General features: G+C 56.5%; 1 protein-coding gene across 4 annotated transcripts; it reads left to right on the forward strand.

Moving 5' to 3' along the window:
- Positions 1–207: 207 nt before the first annotated feature.
- Positions 208–17,276, forward strand: GMEB2 (glucocorticoid modulatory element binding protein 2). Of its 4 annotated transcripts, none has more exons than XM_027442943.3 (10): positions 208–365; positions 2,967–3,147; positions 7,298–7,395; positions 8,131–8,261; positions 9,179–9,282; positions 11,828–11,985; positions 13,650–13,721; positions 14,282–14,419; positions 15,095–15,217; positions 15,353–17,276. In XM_027442943.3, exons 2-10 carry the CDS (start codon positions 3,017–3,019, stop codon positions 15,985–15,987), a joined length of 1,590 nt encoding a protein of 529 aa, XP_027298744.3. In that variant the 5' UTR covers positions 208–365; positions 2,967–3,016; the 3' UTR covers positions 15,988–17,276. The 4 variants fall into 4 exon arrangements, with proteins under 4 accessions (XP_027298744.3, XP_071882361.1, XP_027298743.3 ...); XM_072026260.1 differs by lacking the exon at positions 208–365 and adding an exon at positions 1,844–1,867; XM_027442942.3 differs by lacking the exon at positions 208–365 and having other exon boundaries at positions 8,134–8,261.
- Positions 17,277–17,854: the final 578 nt, after the last annotated feature.

Genomic DNA, 17,854 nt, shown 5'->3' on the forward strand with positions numbered 1-17,854 from the left:
GGCGGCTTCGCGAAATAAATCCCGGCCCCCCCCCCCAGAAAAAAAAAAAAAAAAAGAAAACGAAAAAAAAAAAAAGAAAAAAAACCACCCTCAACGCGCTTGCGCGGAAGCGTCGGTGGTGGCGGCGGGGCGGGGGGAGGAGGAGGAGGAGGAGGAGGAGGGGGGGGGAGGAAGAAGAGGGAGGGGAGGAGGGGGGGGGGCCGAGAGCCGCGCGCGCGGCGCAGCCCCGCTCTGCCCCCCCTCCCCCCTCCCCACCCCCCTCCCGCACCCACCCGGCGCCCTCAGCCGCAGCCGCCCGGGGGGGGGGGGGCGCCTCCCCCCCCCCCCACCTCCTCCTCACCCCATCCCGTTCCCGGCTTCTTGAGGTAAGCGGCGAGCCCGGCGCCGCGGGGCCTCCCCCCCCCCCCCACACCCCCTCCCTCCTCTTCTTCCCCTTCCTCCTCCTCCTCCTCCTCCTCCTCCTCCTCCTTCCCCTCCCTCCCCGCGGAGCGTCAGGACGTTACGGCGGGGGGGGGGGGGGCTGAGGGGGGTGGGGGGGGGAACGGGGACGGCACCCGGCTGCCCCCCCCCCGCCCTACACACCCTTCACGGCCTTCCTCTTCCTCCTCCTCCTCCTCCTCTTCCTCCCTCTCCGGCCCTCGCTCCTTCCTGGCCGGCGCTGGAGGCGCTGCCCACGCGCCCCCCCCCCTTCACCTCAGGGCCCCCCCCTGCATCTTAGAGCCCCCCCTTCACCTCAGGGCCCTCCTCTTCATCTTAGAGGCCTCCCCCCTTCATCTCAGGGCCCCCCCTTCACCTCGGCCCCCCCCCTTCACCCTAGGCCCTATCTTTCACCTCAGGGCCCCCCCTTCACCTCAGGGTCCCCCCCTTCACCTCAGAGCCCCCCCACGTCATTGCGGTGCCCCCCCCACCCCTAGCACAGGTCCTGTCACAGCCGAGCTCCCCCCTTCTTCGTCGTGCCCCCCCCCCCCCCGGAGCAATTTCTCCTCATCCTCACCCCCCCCCGGACACCCCTTCCTCATCCTCACCCCCCCCCTCACCTCAGCACCCCCCTCACGTCAATGTGGTGCCCCCCCCTCCTCCTCACACCCCCCTATTTTCTCTCTCCTCACCCCCCCCCACCTCTGCAACCCCCCCTTTACCCTGCTCCCCACCCACACAACCCCCCCCCAGCCCTCTGTCTGTGCCCCCCCTGCTGCCATGCCCCTCTCTGTGCCCCCCCTTTACTTTCTACCCCCTATCCTGTGCAGAAGGCCCCCCCCCCCCCCCACCCCACCAAAAAACAAACCCTCTCCCTCCTCTCAGGGTGGTGCAGTGCCCCCCCCAGCAAGGCCTTGTCCCCCCAGGGCTGCTCTTTGGGGGTGTGGGGGGGGGCAGCCGAGGGTCTGCAGTGCCACAGGTAGCAGGAGGGTGGCTGAGGTCGTGCTGGTGGTCTGGGGGAGAAAACACCCCCAAAAAATTAAAAAATATATATAAAAATATAAAAAATTAAAAATATATATAAAAATAAAGCAGCAAAGGTGCTGCGATGGCTGCTGGCGTGTTGCGCCCGGCGCCCCCCCAGCCCACCTCACCCCCTGAACCCCCCCCCCAAAAAAAAAAAGACCGTGGGCAGCAGGAAGCTGTGAGGTTGGTGCTGCTCCCTGGGGTGCGGGGGGGTCACCCCAAAAGGATGGGGGTGCAGGGAGAGGGGTCACCCGAAAAAAAAAAAGCTGCAGCAGGTAAGGGAGAGCCCTGGGAATCTGCGCCGGGGGTTTTGCTCCTCTTCCTCTCCTCCTGCCCTCGTACCTCGCTGCTGCCAAAATTAATTTCCTTTCTTTCCCCCGTGCGACAAAAGCGTTGTACGAGGCGGTTCTTGGCGTGGAGCGGGGTAAGGAAGAGTCCTGCGGGGGAGCAGCGGGGTTTCTGCTCCTGGAGTTTTGCGCCGAAAGCAAAAATTTGGGAGCGTGGCGGGAGCTTTGGCCGGGGCTCGGCCCCAGCCTGGGCTTGGCCGAAGGGATCTTGGTGGAGGAACGCGGTGCCCAAAGCTGCTCCCGGTGTTGGTGGTCACATCGGAGCGGTGACCCGGGTGCTGCTTGGGGCTGGAGGTGTGCTCGGGGGCTCCGTGTGCCAACTGCAGCGTGCTGTCGCTGGTGATAACGCCAACGGAGGGTGCTTGGGCGTTGCTGAAGGCCGCCTTTAATTTTGTTTCTTACCTCTCCTCACCTCTCGCACCAGTGGCTCGGTGCTGGGACCAGTGAGGGCTGCTTTTCTGGTCATCTGGGGGGTGTCTCCAGGCCACTTCTTGCAACGTGCAGCGCTGCATTGGGGTTGGGGACGTTCCTAGTGATGCCTCGAGCAAGGTTGGGCACCAGGAACTCCTGGGGAGGTCCCTGCCCGTGTCCCGATGGGGACAGCAGCTCCGTGGAGAGGTGCCAGCGCTGAAGCCAGTTGTAAACACAATCTTAAATCTACTGCTGACTTCTCAGAAACGTGCTCCTCAGATAACTTTCGGATGCCGCCGTGTTTTTGCCGGCTCGAAGGCTGGGTTTGGGTCGGTGTCGTGCTTGTGCGTGGCTCTGGGGGAGCAGCCCCCATCCCGCTGCCCCTGTTCCTGCGGGGACGGCCCAGCAATGATGTGAGTGAGGCTGGGGGGAGCTTCCAGGAGCTAGTGGCCTTCTAGCAGATGATGTGAAATGCGTTGGGAAGCGCAGCTTCATGTTGTGTCTCTTCACGTAGCTTTTTGGTGAACGGTGGGCCAATTCTCTTTTTTTTAATTATTATTTTCTTCCCATCTGGACACGCTGCTCTTGCCACCCATACCCCCATCCCACCCCACCTCCTCCTGCGCCCTCGGTGGCTTTGCAAAGTTCATTCAGGCTGGGTGCTCGGGGGGTGCTCCTCCTCTCCTTGGAGCAGGATTTCCTACAGCCCCTCCGCTCCTAGTGGGAATTGTTCCTCACCTCTCCTTCCCTGCCCTTCCTCTGCAGACCACCGGTCCCCGAGGGTCCCTGCGCCTCCGGCCGGCCCTGGCCCAGCGATGGCAACGCCGGACGTCAGCGTGCACATGGAGGAGGTGGTGGTGGTGACGACGCCGGACAACGCCGTGGATGGCAGCGGGGTGGAAGAGGTGAAGACGGTGCTGGTGACCACCAACCTGTCCCAGCACGGGTAAGAGACGGCTTCCAGCATGCGTGTGGAGGAGCCAGCCTGTTGGAACAGCCCCGACTGGGGTCCCAGTAGGACACCAGGAACTAAACCAATGTTTTTTGTTTGTTTGTTTGTTTCTTTTTCCATTATTTCTTTCACGGCTGATTCGCTGAGCTCCGAGCGGTCTCAGTGCAGTGAGCTTTGGGCTTTGGGGTCAGGCTCGTGTGCACATAAATGGCAGAGATTCCCCTCGAACGCCGTGGTGTCAGATGGGTGACACCTCTCCAAAAGCAGCGAACCTGCGTGATTTTTAAAGTGTGCCCGTGCCCAGTTCCTACCCTGCTTGCTGGTGTTTGGGGCCTGTTCCTTGTTTCATCCTGCTCTATTCGGAGCAGCTCGGTCATGTTTGGGGTCCCAGGAAAGCCCACGTAGCAGTGGGCTGTTTACTTTGTCTCCTGTCCTTCTCTGGTCTGTACCCAAGTGCTCCTCAGTGCTCCGAGAGCTCTTTGAGCAGGTACAAAATCCTCGCTCCCCCTCGGAGCTGGCTCTGGGCAGGTTTGCCTCGTTCAGGTGTTGCCAGGCTTGAAACCAGCAGGCAGCGAGCGGCTCTGTTTTGCTCTCTCCACAAAGCACGTTTGTGTCCTTTCCTCAAATATGCCCTGCTATTTCTGTGTCACGGCGCTGGGGAGGGGCATCATGTTTCAGCTTTTAGAACACAAAACGGCCGCTGTGCTGCGGCGCCTGTCAAACTTGAGCAGGCTCAGCTCTGCTGGCAGCGGGGCCGATGCCACGCGCGGCCCCTCTCTGCCACATCCCTGCTCTGCTGCCCTCCAAGAGCCCCTTCCCTCCCCGCTGGGGCCCTGGGGAAGGGCAGCTCAGCCCCTCCTGCTTCCCGGACACTTCTGCCAGCAGTGACTCTCAGCTTCCCTGGCAGAGCAGCAGCCAGACATGAAATTGGGGCTGTGGCTCTCTTTGGAGGCAGCACGGCTGCTGTTTGTCATGTGGCTATGAGTCTTCGCAGCACCACGCTGTCTGCAACACGAGCTGTGGCAGGGACTGGCTTGGTTGGTTTGTTTTTTTTTAATTCTTTTTTTTTTTTTTTCCTCCCATTTTTCTTCGGAATCCTCTCCTCACCCCGCAGTGTTCCCTGTATGGCCGGAGCAGCGCTGTACAGCAGGAGGTGATGTCTCCTGTAGCTGTGCCTATAAGCACAGCAAAACTCTGCAGGCACCAGGAGATTCCTCGGGGGCTTTTTGAAGCATCCCAAACCCTGGTTCTGGCATACCGGGGCATCGCTGCAGGGCTGTGGGACAGGCTTGGACCTCAGGCTCGTACAGCCTGACCTGTGAGGCTCCCACCATGCTGGTGGCCAGGTTGTGTTGCAGAAGGAGCCATCCCCGGGCTCCTCAAGTCAGAGGATTGCCTTTGCTGGGCTCCTGCTCCTCCTGGGGTGCTTCAGCAGCTGGCTTTGGCTTCCTCACCCTCTTATTTTCCCTCTCCAGCCCCAGCTGGTGCAAGGAGAGCAGCTGGGGTTCCTCTGCGCCTCTCAGTCGTGGCAGGAGCACGAGGGAGGCTTTGAGCTGGGCTTTGAGCTCCTCGCTCCTCTTATGTGGTGCTGGGAAGCCCCGAGGCTGCAGGAGTGGCCGAGCCCAGCCTGGCAGAGCTGGGGCTTGGTGCACTTCTCCAGTGCTCTTCTGGGTCTGCTTTCGCTGCTTGGAAAAGTAACACGGGCAAGGCTTGGGAGCTTAATTAGCTCCAGCGTTTCAGTATTGACTGGAAAAGGCAGAGGGGGGAAATGGAGAAACTAATAATCAGCAGGAAGCTTTGCTTTCAGAGCTGCTTGGAAAAGGGCTGGGCTCCTGTGCCCCGATGCGTTGCTTGTGTTTCTGGTGAGCGCTCCTGCTGCAGTGTTTTGGAGACCTCTCTCTTTTTTTTCCCCAAGTTTCCAGGGAAGGCAGGAGCGGAGGAGAAAGGGGAGTCAAGGCCGTGGCTTTCCCTGCACTTTTTCTGCCCTCTCCCCTCTGGTTTGTGGATTCTCCCCGGGAGCTGAGGAGCAGAGCCTCCCCATGGCACGTGAGCAGGGCTCTGCATCCCACGGCTTTGTCATGGTGACCGGAGTGGTGGGATGTACCGTGGGGGTGCCTCGGGTCTCCTGCTCCTCCTGTGTCTGCCTGAGGCTCTCCAGAACAGGATGGGGGGAGGCAGGGTGGAGAAACTGCCCTGTTTTGTGTTGCTTTTCTCCTTTTTTTCCTCTAGTTATGTCTCCTGAGCTGACAGACTTCTGTAGTTGCTTGTTTTTTTTCTTCTAAGCTGCTGAAGTTGGTTGTTTTGTCTCTGAAGGATGGGACTGAGAATGTGGGCTGGGTTATTTCTCCCAACCAAATAACAATTTTTGGTCATTTTAGGAGTGGTGTGAGTGCAGCGAAGCACTGCAGGAGGCTCTGTGTTTCAGAAGCTGACTTTCTGCCAGGGTGACTCTGGTAGATCAGTCGGTGGATAAGGTGGTTTTTTACCTGATTGCAGGCAGAGGAAGGTCAGGACCAGGACTGGGCAGCGCTGGTTTTTGTGTGTCTGGAGTGGCTGCTGCCCTTCTTGCTGCCCCAGGGTGCTGTAGAAGTGGTGTTTCTGGCTTTTCCCTGAAGGAACCCAGAGAAACGCAAAAAACAAGTAGCAAAACGATGCAAAAAACAGGTTAAAACTCTTCTCTTTCCCATGTCAAACCGCTGCTTCTGTAATATTAACCCGTGTGCAGGCATATAAGCTCAGGATTTACCCTTTAGCGCCGTTCTGCATTATCCGTCACTTTCCAGCACTCAGAACAGGTCCTCGTGTGCCGCAGAGGCAGCAGGACCATCCCCGTGGTGCCTCCCTTCCCCAAACCAGCTCCATCTCCCACTCCCTGTGCTCTCACCCCGCTGCAGCCTGATCTGCGGATCTCCCAGCTTACTCACCGGGTGCTGGAGATGCCGCCCACGTGGGCTCCTTATCTTCTGTGCCCTGCTCGCCCCCAGGCTGGAGCAGGGGAGCGATGCTTTGAAGCCCCAGTCCCGCCCCAAAGCCCTGCACTGGGAGGCCAGGACTGAAAAACCAGTTGCTCTTGAACTGGTCCCTGTGGCACCGGAGGTGGGAAGCGCAGCTGCTGGTGAGTCACTGGGGCTATTGTTTTAATTCACCCCAAAGAGGACAGATTTCAGGCTTAGGTTCTCCAGACAGCTTTTCTTGGGAAGTTAACACATGGAAGCATGTGGCAAGAAGAGTTTTTTTTCCACCCTTCTCCCTCCTGCAGGACCCCAGAGGCCCAGCAAGCTTCCTGCAGCCATCAGATGTCTCCACTAACAAATGTCCCCATTAAACCCCTCCAGGAGCGCTCCAACACACACCGTGCCTGCAGATGTGACCAATTGGGAAGCCTTGGTGGCGAGGAGCGTGTCCCATGGAGTGTCCAGAGCTTTTGGCTGTGTTCTGCAGCTTTGTCAGGCACATAGGAAGGATGTGGTGTGGTGAGGAACCAGCCCTGAGTCCATCAGCAGAGCTCCGAGTGAAGTCTGAGGGCTCTGGCGTAGGGAAGAGGAAAGCGGTCTCCACTGCTGGAAGCAGATCTGGTTTAATTAATATTATACGTAGATGGGGTTGTAAGAGGAGGAGAGAGTGCAGCGGTGGGTCTGTAGCTTGCGTTGGGTTATCTCTGTTCATGGATCTGCTGTCGAGGCTTGATGAGCTCTGGCACGGTGCTTGTGTCGCTCCCTGAGGTCCTGCTCCAGGGGGGCAGCACGTGCACCTCACACAGGTTTTTCTGGGGAGTTTTCTTAGACAAAGCTGGCAGAGACTCGTAAGGGAGGGTCTGACCCAAACCGCGGTTGTGGTGGCAGCTCTGTGTCTCCTTCCTTTGCACCCACAGGACCTTGTGCCGTGGGTTGTGTCGGTGTCAGTGCCGTGGGGCTGGGATCACAGAGCTGAGACGGGCAGCTGCTGCTCCCGGACTGGTGGCAGCTTCTTGTCCTTGTAAAGGAAAACAGCCGAGCCTCTCAAAACCAGCACCAAGTTTGGTGGGAGAACATAGCAGGGATGACATAGCAGGGATGACTTCTGGAGCCGCATCTCCTCGAAACATCAGAATGGAGGTCGCAGTTCCACGTCGCTTAATTTTGCGTATTTTTCTCTTTCTTACCAGCGGTGACATAAATGAAGACACTCTGGAGACGGAAAATGCGGCTGCTGCGGCCGCCGCTGCCTTCACAGCATCTACACACCTGAAGGAAGCGGTCTTAGGTAGGTTCAGCCCGAGCTGCAGCCCCCTGGCAGCAGGAGCCAGCCCTGCTCGCTGCAGCGTGGGGCTCAGGGAGGGGACTGGTGAGAGCAGGGGGATTCTGTGGGCACACCTGCATCGCTGCCCTGTGCCAGGGGTGTTCTCCGGGCTGCCCCCCAGCAGGGATTCTGTGCTGGGCTTGGGAAGGAGCCTGTGGCTGGGTGATGCTTGCTGGAGCGTTGCTGCCCTCTCCTGGTGCAGGCTGAGACCCGTGTGCCTGCTGTCTGCCCTCTCCAGCTCTTGCTTTCCCACCCAGCACAAGCAGGGATTTTGTTTTTTGCCACCTGCTTTGGCTACAAGCAAAATTGAATTCAGTGAGCAAGCGCTGTAACCCAGGTGGGGCTGGACGTGCCTTAAAATCAGCTACATTCTGAAAACACGGGTGAATGTGTAATTGCCCTACCAACACCATTCCTTTCATTGTTACCAAGAACTGGATTTTCAGCCCTGGCCACTGATTTCTGTGCATTCAGCTGGGGCTGGATTGCTGTTAATTTTTCTGCACTAATTCCCAGGGTAGCTGGATGCTTTAGTAGAAACTTGCAAGTGAGTTGTGGCCACAAAACCTCATTCCCACCCCTGCCCCATGTGCATTATCAATGTTTTTTGATGCTGAGCTTTAGCACTGCGTGTGCTGCCAGCTGGGGGCTGTGGCTCACGTTTCTTTTTGATCTGTCCCTTCCTCTGTTCCCTGTGAGAAGTGAAGATGGCTGAAGATGAGGACACTTTGGAGGCAGAGATTGTGTACCCCATCACCTGCGGAGACAGCAAAGCCAACCTCATCTGGAGGAAATTTGTCTGCCCTGGGATCAATGTGAAGTGTGTGCAGGTGAGGGTGATGGGCTGTGACACTGTGACACGAGCGGGGAGCGTCCCTGATGTGCTCCCAAATGAAGGATTTGAGCCCTCCCGTGACAGCATCGCTGCCTTGCATGCCTTTTTCTCGGTTTGGTCCCTCTCAGTAAGCTTTGGCAAGTTTTTTTTGCATCACAACCATGTCGTGGTGGGAGAGGGAGAAATTTCTGGGATATTAATACGTGGTACGTGTTGGCTTGGCCAAACCGATCCGACCTGCTCGAGAGATGCTGTCCCAATTTAACTGCATTACTGGAGAGTTTGGGAACTTCCCTGTCCGTTCAGTTTGAGAGAAACTGAGGATTTGTTGAGAAATTAATAAAACATTGAACGGTCGCTCCCCTCTCCTGGAGGATTCATGGTTAAAACCTGCATGGATCTGGGGAGGAGGGCCAAACTTTCATTTCCAGGAACGTGCTGTGTGTGATGCTGTAGTAAGGCATCCGTGGCATTTACACGCTGACTACACAGCACCCTGCTGAGGTAGCATCTGTGCTGGGCTGGGCTGCACGAGGGATTTCCACAAGATGTTCCTCCTCCTTCGTAGGAGAGGAGAACAGCTACTGGTGCAGGTGATTGCTTCTGCTGCTACCTGAAACCAACCTTTGTGCTGAAACCCATGCGCTTGCTAAAGAGAAGCAGTTTCTTGTGCAGTAATTGTGAATGAGAGTGCTCACGATAACGTCGATTAACGTGAGCATGGAAAAGAGACCTGGACTTGGGAAACGCTTTCTAAGACTGGTCATAAAACAATTCTTTAGAGAGCTTCCTCATTCTGGAGGTTGCTTTTAGTTTAGCTCACGGGTTCAGTTCGAGCTGGGTGTTTAGGGCAATAAAAAAAAAAAAAGGGGGGGCCAATTCCCACTGACGTTGCATTTCTCCCTCCTGCAGTTCAACGATCGCCTCATTAGTCCCAAGGAGTTTGTCCACTTGGCGGGCAAGTCGACCCTGAAGGACTGGAAGCGGGCAATCCGGATGAATGGGATCATGCTCCGGTCAGTCTCTGTTTGTATGCAGCAACATCAGCAATTTCTGTTCTCTGGTGGAGAACGGTGGGGTGGGACGGACCCTTCAACACTTGTTTTTGCCTTTTTTTTTTTTTTTTTTTTTTTTGCTGTGGAGAGCACGAGTGTGCTGCTGAACACTTGACTTAGTAACAGCCTGGCCCTGGTGTTACCCATCCAAAGAATTTGTGTATCCTTGTGCATAGGGAATAATTTGGGGCAGCACGTGTTTCCCTGGGTTCTTAGAACTCAAACCAAGCTGGGTTCCCAGCTGCCATAAGGTCAGTGAAAATTTTAGTGGCCCCTGGTGGTTCAGCTGTGCTGCGTACAGGTTCTCAGTGTGAGCTGCTCACTGTCACTCTGGTCATGAACCAACACTCCTACTGCACTATGTCTGCTTTATATCATTTTTTTCCCCCAAGGGCTTATTTAAAGCTTATTTATACAAGCATTTATCTTCTCTGCAGTTCTACAGCTACTGAATTCTTCTATGGTTGTCTTTAACACCAGCCTGATGTTGGTTCAATTAAAATCCGTCTCTCTGCCTGTAGGCAGCACCTCTTTCCCTAGGAATTGTCAGTGTTTTCCTGGCCTTGTCACAGGGTGACGCTGCATTTGCCTGGTTTCTTCTGCTTCAGTGCAGGCATCCCTCATACTCCTTCTAAGCAGCTTTTGCTCCACGTAGGTTTTTGCATAATAGGCTTATGCCTCAGCAAGGCAGGTCTTTCAAGGGACAAAAAACAATCTTCACGAGGAATGTCTGAAGGCAAGCCAGGCAGCCCATGGAGACAAATCTTAGGAAGCTCAGGTTGTGCTTGGCCAGCAGCTTGCTTCGACTCAGGGCGGTCTAAGGGGAGATGATGTACACCAGTGGTGCCACATCCTTTGCTTAACCCTACTTATAAACTAAAATTAGAAGCCTCAGTTTATGTCCCATCTCTTTTTATGTGCTCTCGAGTGAAAAAGGGGAAGGAGCAGGCTTCCTGCTATCTCTGCTCCGAGCTGAGACTTCCTTTCTGCTGCAGTCTGCGGGCGTGCATGGGGTGGGTGCTCACGGGACCAAGCTGGGACCTCTCTTCTCTGTCCTCCCTGCATGAACCAGGCGTCTGTCAGACCAGTGAGGGTCCCTGGCTAAAACCACAAACCCCGTGCTGAAAAATCTGCTCAGGAGATGGGACAAGCTCCCAGGCAAGCTTGTCTGGAGGCCAAGTGCTGCCCTGCTCCTGGCACGTGGGGCAGGCAGCTCTGCTTCCCATGGGGGCAGGTTCAGGGGTGCAGGTGGGTGCTCTTGGTGAGCTTGTCCGGAGGTGGGGATGCCCTCAGAGCAGGGCAGCAGAGCACATGGAGCTCTGGGGAGAGGAGGAGGACGTTCAGCATCACAGAGGGATCAAAACTGATCATTGACTGATCAAAACAGAGCATTGCCCGAGGTGGCAGGGAAAGGTCTCTCTACTCACAGCTGTTAGGGGAATGGCAGTGTTTGGGCTCTTAATGTTGAAGGCTTGCTTCTACCAAGCAGAAGATCTGCTGGGAGCAGATTTGTCCCAATTCTTCTAAGGACGTTCTTAGTTTTACAGGAATACATCCTTAGGAAAGAGCTCGTGTGCATCTTCAGGCTCCCAGCCCAAGTTGAGTGCTTTATTGGTGAAAAAAATGTTTCCTTGTAGGTCACCAGAAATTCACCCAGCTCTGTCTTCCCCTTCTGCACATGAATCTCTGTGTGCAGCTATGAAAAAGAGGAAGGCCAAATGGTGTTCTGGGAGGAGTGATTACTTTTTTGGTCCTTCCTCTTTCCTCACTCTAGCTGTTGAGTAAAATTTTCTTTGAAAGCCGTCAGCCTGCCAGCAAGCAAGTTCCCTTCGCTTTCACGAGGCAGTGTTTTGCTGAAGTGGTTAATGACCTCTTTGCCCATGCTGTGGTCTTTGGGAGGAGCAGCCACGTGCTCGTCACTTCTCGGATCTGTTTGTGTCAAAGAAGCTCTGATGGCAGTTCGGTTGGGCAGGAGGCTCTGAGATGTGGCAGAGGAGGGCTTGGAAATCAAATTGGTGCCATCTCTGCACCTCAGCTGCAGCACGATGTGTTCGGTGGGACTTTTCCTCACCACCCTGGCCTCCTGAAGGCTTCCCCACCACTGGAGCACCAAGAAGTGGTTGGATTTGTGCATGTGGCCGGCATGGCACAGGCTGTGGATGCTGTTGTAAGGGACTGTTAACGCTGCCTGTAAGGACAGGAGAACTTGGCAAGGGGCCTCAGCCCGTTGCCTCTGCCTGCTCCAGCTCGTGCTGGTGTGCTGAGCAAAGCCCCGGAGCTCATTCATCGAGCTGCCTGTCCCCAGGGTAATGCTCCTCCCTCCTTCTCCGTCCTGCTGGCAGGCATCATGTTAAAGGAAGGCAGAAGCTGAGCATTAGAGCCTGGCAGCTGCTCTGCCCCGGGGTGCTGAGATGTCTGGGGGGATGCTCCGCGGGTTGTCCCTGTCAGGAGCTGCTCCTCCAGCTCCTGATGTGAGCGTGTTCCCCTTCTTGCTTCTCTCTTGCAGGAAGATCATGGACTCGGGGGAGCTGGATTTCTACCAGCACACAAAGGTCTGCTCCAACACCTGCCGGAGCACCAAAATCGACCTGACTGGAGCCAGGGTGTCTTTGACCAGCCAGACCTCAACAGAGTACATTCCTCTCACTCCTGCTTCTGCAGATGGTAGGTGCAGCGATCCGAGCACCCTTGCAGCAGGGGCTTTGAAGAATTAAAGCGTAACAAACACCGCGTACCGACCGCCCCTCACGTTGCCTCTATTTTTTAATTAGTTTATGCTTTGTGGGTTGTTTTTATTCTCTGCTTTTTTTTTTCTCCCTGCTCTGTTGCAGGATTCCCCATAGCAGAGCTAGGCAGAGTCGTTGTTAGTGCACCCTGGCAGAGATGTAATAACTCACCTAGTTGCTCTGTAACACTGCATGACCTGAAGAGCCGCCCTTCTGCCATCCTGGCTTGCCCCAAACTGTGTAGCTGAAGCAGAAGACCGCAATTAATCTGTAAGAGCACAATAGTCGTTGCTTGATGAAGTCACCCCCGTCCCAGCTGCTGGTCGGCGCCGTGTCCTGCTCCTCGCAGGAGCTGGGGTCTGCGTGGCCCCCGGCTGCGCAGTGGTGCTGGGGCAGGAGTCCTCCTGCGCCTCTCCCAGCTGTAAACTGACTTTGGCCTGAATAATTCATGGGCTTTCATTTAACGCTCCCTGCCTGAATTATTTATTGGTTTTGTCTGCTGAAAGATTAAAGAGAATCAGGGAATACAACAGATTTTTATCTGCCCTCGTGCATGTAGTTTATGAAACTGGACGTAAATGATTTTGTGGCTGCGTAGCTTTAGCCCTAGATTTAATTTGACCTATAGTTACAGGTAACTGTTATATTAGAAAGTTTTTAAATTTCAATGTAGGTTTTTTTTCTTTTTTTTTCCTCTAGCTCTTTTGGCTGCTGAGAGTTAAGAAATGCCCCCCAAGGGCTCCTGATGGTGCCCGTGGGGCAGGGTGCTGGCAGCAGAGTGCCTGTGCCCTGCAGGGAGCCTGCCGTGGCCGAGCCTGGCGCTTTGGTGGCGGCAGCTGGGGAAGCCGATGCTGATTTCAGTGCACGGCACAGCCTGCCTGGGCTCCAGAGCTGCAGCTTGCTCCGAGCCCTCCTAAAATCCAGCACCATGATTAACAGCTGGCTAACGAGGGGGTGCTTCCTGCGCTTGGGTGTGCTGGAATAAACAGAGCCCTGCAGGCTGTGGAGGAAAGGGAGAGTAATTGGATTTGGTGTCAGCAGCTGAGTGCTGCCAGGGCGCTCACGGCCACGTCTCTGGCCCAGATTTCCCATCTCCTGCTCCTGTGCATGGACCGATGCTGGCTGCCAGGCTCTGGGGACACAAATCCCTGAGGTCTGGTGGGCAGCGAGGGGGGAGCTGGTCCCTGCGAGGCTCTGGAAACCCCACAGGCATGCAGGTCTGGCAAGCAGTGAGCTGCCCAGAAGGGATGCAAGGAAATCGGGCTCAAAATCTGACTTTTGCTCTTAGCAACAACAGCGTGTGTGCAGAGGGGACTGGGAGGAGAGCGCCTTGCGTCTTGCGCAAGGATTGCAGAAGTAATCTCTGTGGCATTACGCTCAGGGTGGAAAAATAAGTCCTGCAGGCACAGCAAGCCCCTTGGGCGTCCCTCTCTGCTCGGCTTGGAGAGCAAGGATCAGATGAAAGCGTCCCTGCTGCAATAACAACAGAGCAGTCGCAGCAGCGCAGCGAGGGAGCGCATCCCTCAACCAGCCCCTGAGAAACGCAGAGAAAAATCAGGACTTGTTTTTTTTTTTCTTCTCTTTTCTTGCTATTGGTTGCAGTCAACGGGTCCCCAGCCACGATTACCATAGAAACGTGCGAGGATGCCAGCGATTGGACCACCAGCATCGGAGGTAACGGCTCAGCTCGGCGCAAAGCATCCGGCTCAGCTCGGCGCAAAGCATCCGGGGCAGAGGTTGGAGGCGATGCCGGGAGAGGAGGGGAACGGCAGGGACCAGGAGCAGGAAGCCTCTGGCAGGAGCAGCCCTGCTCGAACCTCCCCTGGGGTTATTTGTTTGCTGCTCACCAGTGCCCAGCGGTCTGACCGCGGCGTCGGCTTGAGATGAAATTGTTTCTGAGCACTAAAATGTCCAGCCGTGGTGTGGCTCTAGGGAAGGAAGAGTCGGAGTGGCTGTAAAATGCTTCTTGTGCTCCTCTGGTGTAATCTGAGCTGAGGAAGCAGATGTGGCACCCAGGCAGGAGGGGCTCCTGCTTCATCTCTAGCTTGCCCCTACACCCAGCTTGAATTCTGAGCTGGAGAAGGAGCTGGGCTTCACAGCACCCCTGTCCTGCAGAGAAAATCGCTATCACTTGGGGGCTTGTGATGTGCAGCCCCTTTTTCTGAGAGAGCCATAAAACCCCCGTTCCCATCTCTGAGGGTTTTGTGGGTCTCCCTTGCTTTGTCTTTCTCCAGATGACACGTTTGCTTTCTGGCAAGGCCTGAAGGACGTGGGTCTTCTGGACGACATCATCCATGAGTTCCACCAGGAGCTAGTGGAGACCATGAAGGGCTTGCAGCAGCGAGCGCAGGATCCCCCGCTGCAGCTCGGTGGTAAGGAGCAGGTCTTGGGCTCTTGGCTATGCTGGGAAGAGACATTTGAGCAGAGGGGCTGGTGGGTTTTCCCCTTGGAGACACCTGGATGACACTAGAGGGAGGCAGTTTGTCATAATTTAATCAGATTGCAGAGAAATCAAAAGTGAAATAAAAAGGAAACGCATTTAATTTCATTCTAGCTCATCGCTCTCATAAATGCAGGCTGGAATGACCCCCTCAGCTCGCTGCAGGTGTGGGAGGGGAGAGCGAGGCTGCCAGCTGCATGGCTCCTGCCACAGCTGCTCGCTCCTGGTGGCTGCGGGCAGGCTTCGAGCCTCGTGGTCAGAATTCCCCCGGCACTCTGGGGTTTCCTATCCGCTGGCTTGAGGTCTCCAGACAAATCTTTGGCTGAGGAACTGAAGTGGGAATTGAGGCCATTGGAATAACAACACAGCAGGCAGCTACCGTGCCAGATTTCTTATCAATCCCTGCTAAGTAGGAGAGGGCTGCTTATCTGCTAGCGACCTTTCTTATGTCTTTTGTCATCTCCTGCCCAGCCTCTTGCGTTACCCTCATGCAGACTTTGGCTGTCTCGGCTGAATGTGTTTGCTTTCATTTGGCTTCTTACAAAAACCATAAATACTTGGCACTGGGAGTCTTGTGTTCCTCAAAGGCCTGTGTATTCTTTTCAAGACGCCGTCCTACTCAACAACGTCGTGCAGAACTTCGGGATGCTGGATCTGGTCAAGAAGGTCCTGGCCAGCCACAAGTGCCAGATGGATCGCTCGAGGGAGCAGTACACGCGGGATTTGGCAGGTACACCCTGGGGATGTATGACGGGGTGTTTCCTTTTTGTCTAAGGAAATGGGCTTTGTGTTAAAGCTGAGGCTGGTGGCAGAGCCCTGGGGCAGCTCGCCCTGGGGTGTGCCGCTGATCCTTGTCTCCTTGCAGCTTTGGAGCAGCAGTGCGATGAGCACCGCAAGCGGGCGAAGGAGCTGAAGCACAAATCGCAGCACCTCAACAACGTGCTGATGACTCTCACTCCCGTCTCCGTCCCCGCGCCTTTAAAACGCCCCCGGCTCACCAGGGCCACCTCCGGACCAGCTGCCATCACCTCTCAGGTCCTCTCCCAGCCGGCGCAGATCGCCGTCACCCCGACCGTGTCCCAGCTCTCCAGCCTCCCTCTTGGCAAAGTGGTCTCCACCCTCACGCCCTCGGTGCTGGGGAAGAGCCCGTCCCAGCCGCCCGCCGCCAGCTCCCCGGCGTCCCCCTTGCTGGGTGGCTACACGGTGCTGGCCTCCTCCGGCACCTCCTTCCCCGGCGCGGTGGAAATCCACCCGGACGCTCCCAACCTGACGGTGCTGAGCACGGCGGCGGCTCAGGACGGCAGCACGGTGGTGAAGGTGGTCAGCCCTTTCCAGCTGCTCACGCTGCCGGGGCTCGGCACCGCCATCCAGAACGTGACGCACGTGGCCGCCGCCGGCGGCAGCGCGGTGCTGACCGTGCCCCCCGAGGGCCCCGTGGCTGAGCACGCCGCTGCCACCATCGAGGTGACGGCGCTGGCCGACGAGGCGGAGCAGAAGTGAAAAGGTGGGGGGACCTGCCTGGAGGGACGTTCGTCGCGGCGCTCTGGGTGGAACTGCCTTTTTTTTTTCTCTGTCTGCGCTGCAGGGAGAGGAGCGGTGTAACGAGCGGCACGGGGTAACGAGACTCAGAGCGGCTGGAGCTGGGAACGAGGAGGTGTGCAGGTCAGGCAGGGGGGGAGGAAGGATGCCCGGAGAAGGGAGGCAAAACGCTCTGCCCCGTTTGGAGGAAAGAGAAAAGAAAAAAAAAGGCTGAAGTTTTTATAAAGCTTCCCTCCCTGCTCTCTTGGAATAATTATTCCACGCCTCTCAGCCCGGCCGCGGCTGGAGCAGCTGTGTCGGAGGAGCAGGGGCTCAGGGCGAGGAGGCGAAGGCGGCAGGAGGGAGATTAAGGAAACACAAAAGTGCTGAGCAGGCACAAATCTGGCTGCTGAGGGCCCGGCGGGAAGTGATGGGATGAGCAGGGAGCCGGCTGCTTTCCCTCTCCCTCCCCTGTGGGAGGGGAGCAGGGGTGGCTTTGTCCGTGGGTCACCTGCAGCCGTGAGTTTGGGGCCACCCTCGGTGTGTGGCCGTGAGCCCGAGCCAGAGCCTGGTTTCGGCACAGGGTGCGGGCGCTGCGAACAACCCTGCGGCCACAGCAAGGGCCTGAGCAGGGAAGGAGAGGGGAGGGACCTGTCCCAGGTTGTGATCCCCCAAGGAACCGAGGAACGCAGAGGGCTGGGAAGAGCTGTAGCTTCTGAGGACTTAGGGGTCTCTTTCTATTTTTCTTCAAGAAAAGAGAAAAAAAAAACATTGTTTGGGATTATTATTATTATTATTTTTTTTTTTTTTTACTCAAAGGGGGATTTTTTTTTTTTTTTTAAGCACAGCCCTCCTGGCTGTGACCACGGCACCACGTTCAGGCAGGAGAGGGGGGGTCGGGTGCAGCAGAGGAGTTCAGCGACGACGCTGAGCGGGCTGCAGCCCGGTGCCCAGAGCCCAGCATTATCCCACCGGGTGTCTCTGCTGCAGGCCCTGCTGTCGTTTTTCCCCCCCCCTGCTAGGAAGAAGATGCTCTGGGGGCTGCGGGAAGGGGGGTGTTCAGCTCAGCTCTGCCTTTTGAGGGTTCAACTTGCTGCGAGTCTCCCCGCTGTTCCCGTGTGCAGGCGCGCGCCGGCTGCGTGTGGCCGTGTTTACACCGTCTCCGGCTGGGAGGAGCTGGGGGCTTGAAGTGTGAGGTTTTCTATGAACTCGATCTGGCAGCAGCAATGACAGGTCACTTCAAGGAGCTAATAAATATTTTTTTGAAAGAGTCTCTCGCTGGTTTATTGCGTCTGGCTGTCACGGCTAGGGTTGCAAACCAGGGCAGGCACACGCTGAGTGAAGCGAAACCAAATAGCCACGTGTGTTTGCTGTGTGCTCGCCGGGACAAAGAGCTGCTCCAGATCCTTCGAGCAGTGTGGGCACAGGGTGATGTCTGGGTGTTGAAGGAGCTGATTGGGGGTTGTGCTGTGGTTTTCCTCTGGGCGGCTGGGGGCTGTGATCCTGGGACAGATAAGAGCTGTGTGCTGTGAGTCTGGCTCTATCTGGGTGTGTTGGTGTGGTAAAACACCGAGAGGTGTAAAGCTCGAGGAAAAACCTCACGGGTTCATTAAAGGAAGGCACGAACAGCGGCTTGGAGAGGGGCACCTGGTGCTTTGAGGGGAGAAGCCACTGGTGCAGGCACCCAAGCAGTTGCAGCTGGGTGTTTTCCTGGGTTTTCTTCGCGCCTCCTGCGTCCCCAACCTGACGTTTCCTGCTGCTATCTCTGATTCCAGCAGCAAATCTGACCCCAGGTGCCTGCTACCCTGACACAGGCCATGCTCCTGCACCAGCCATGTCCTGCCCGAAG

The sequence above is a fragment of the Anas platyrhynchos genome, chromosome 21 (genome assembly GCF_047663525.1).
Source record: "Anas platyrhynchos isolate ZD024472 breed Pekin duck chromosome 21, IASCAAS_PekinDuck_T2T, whole genome shotgun sequence".
Classification (NCBI taxonomy): domain Eukaryota; kingdom Metazoa; phylum Chordata; class Aves; order Anseriformes; family Anatidae; genus Anas; species Anas platyrhynchos.

Bases quoted from the DNA above. Each gene is read 5' to 3' on its own strand.
- GMEB2 (XM_027442943.3), top strand. From the start codon at position 3,017: ATGGCAACGCCGGACGTCAGCGTGCACATGGAGGAGGTGGTGGTGGTG. The intron at 11,986-13,649 runs GTAGGTGCAGCG...TATTGGTTGCAG, and splicing joins CACTCCTGCTTCTGCAGATG to TCAACGGGTCCCCAGCCACG. The intron at 15,218-15,352 runs GTACACCCTGGG...GTCTCCTTGCAG, and splicing joins GTACACGCGGGATTTGGCAG to CTTTGGAGCAGCAGTGCGAT.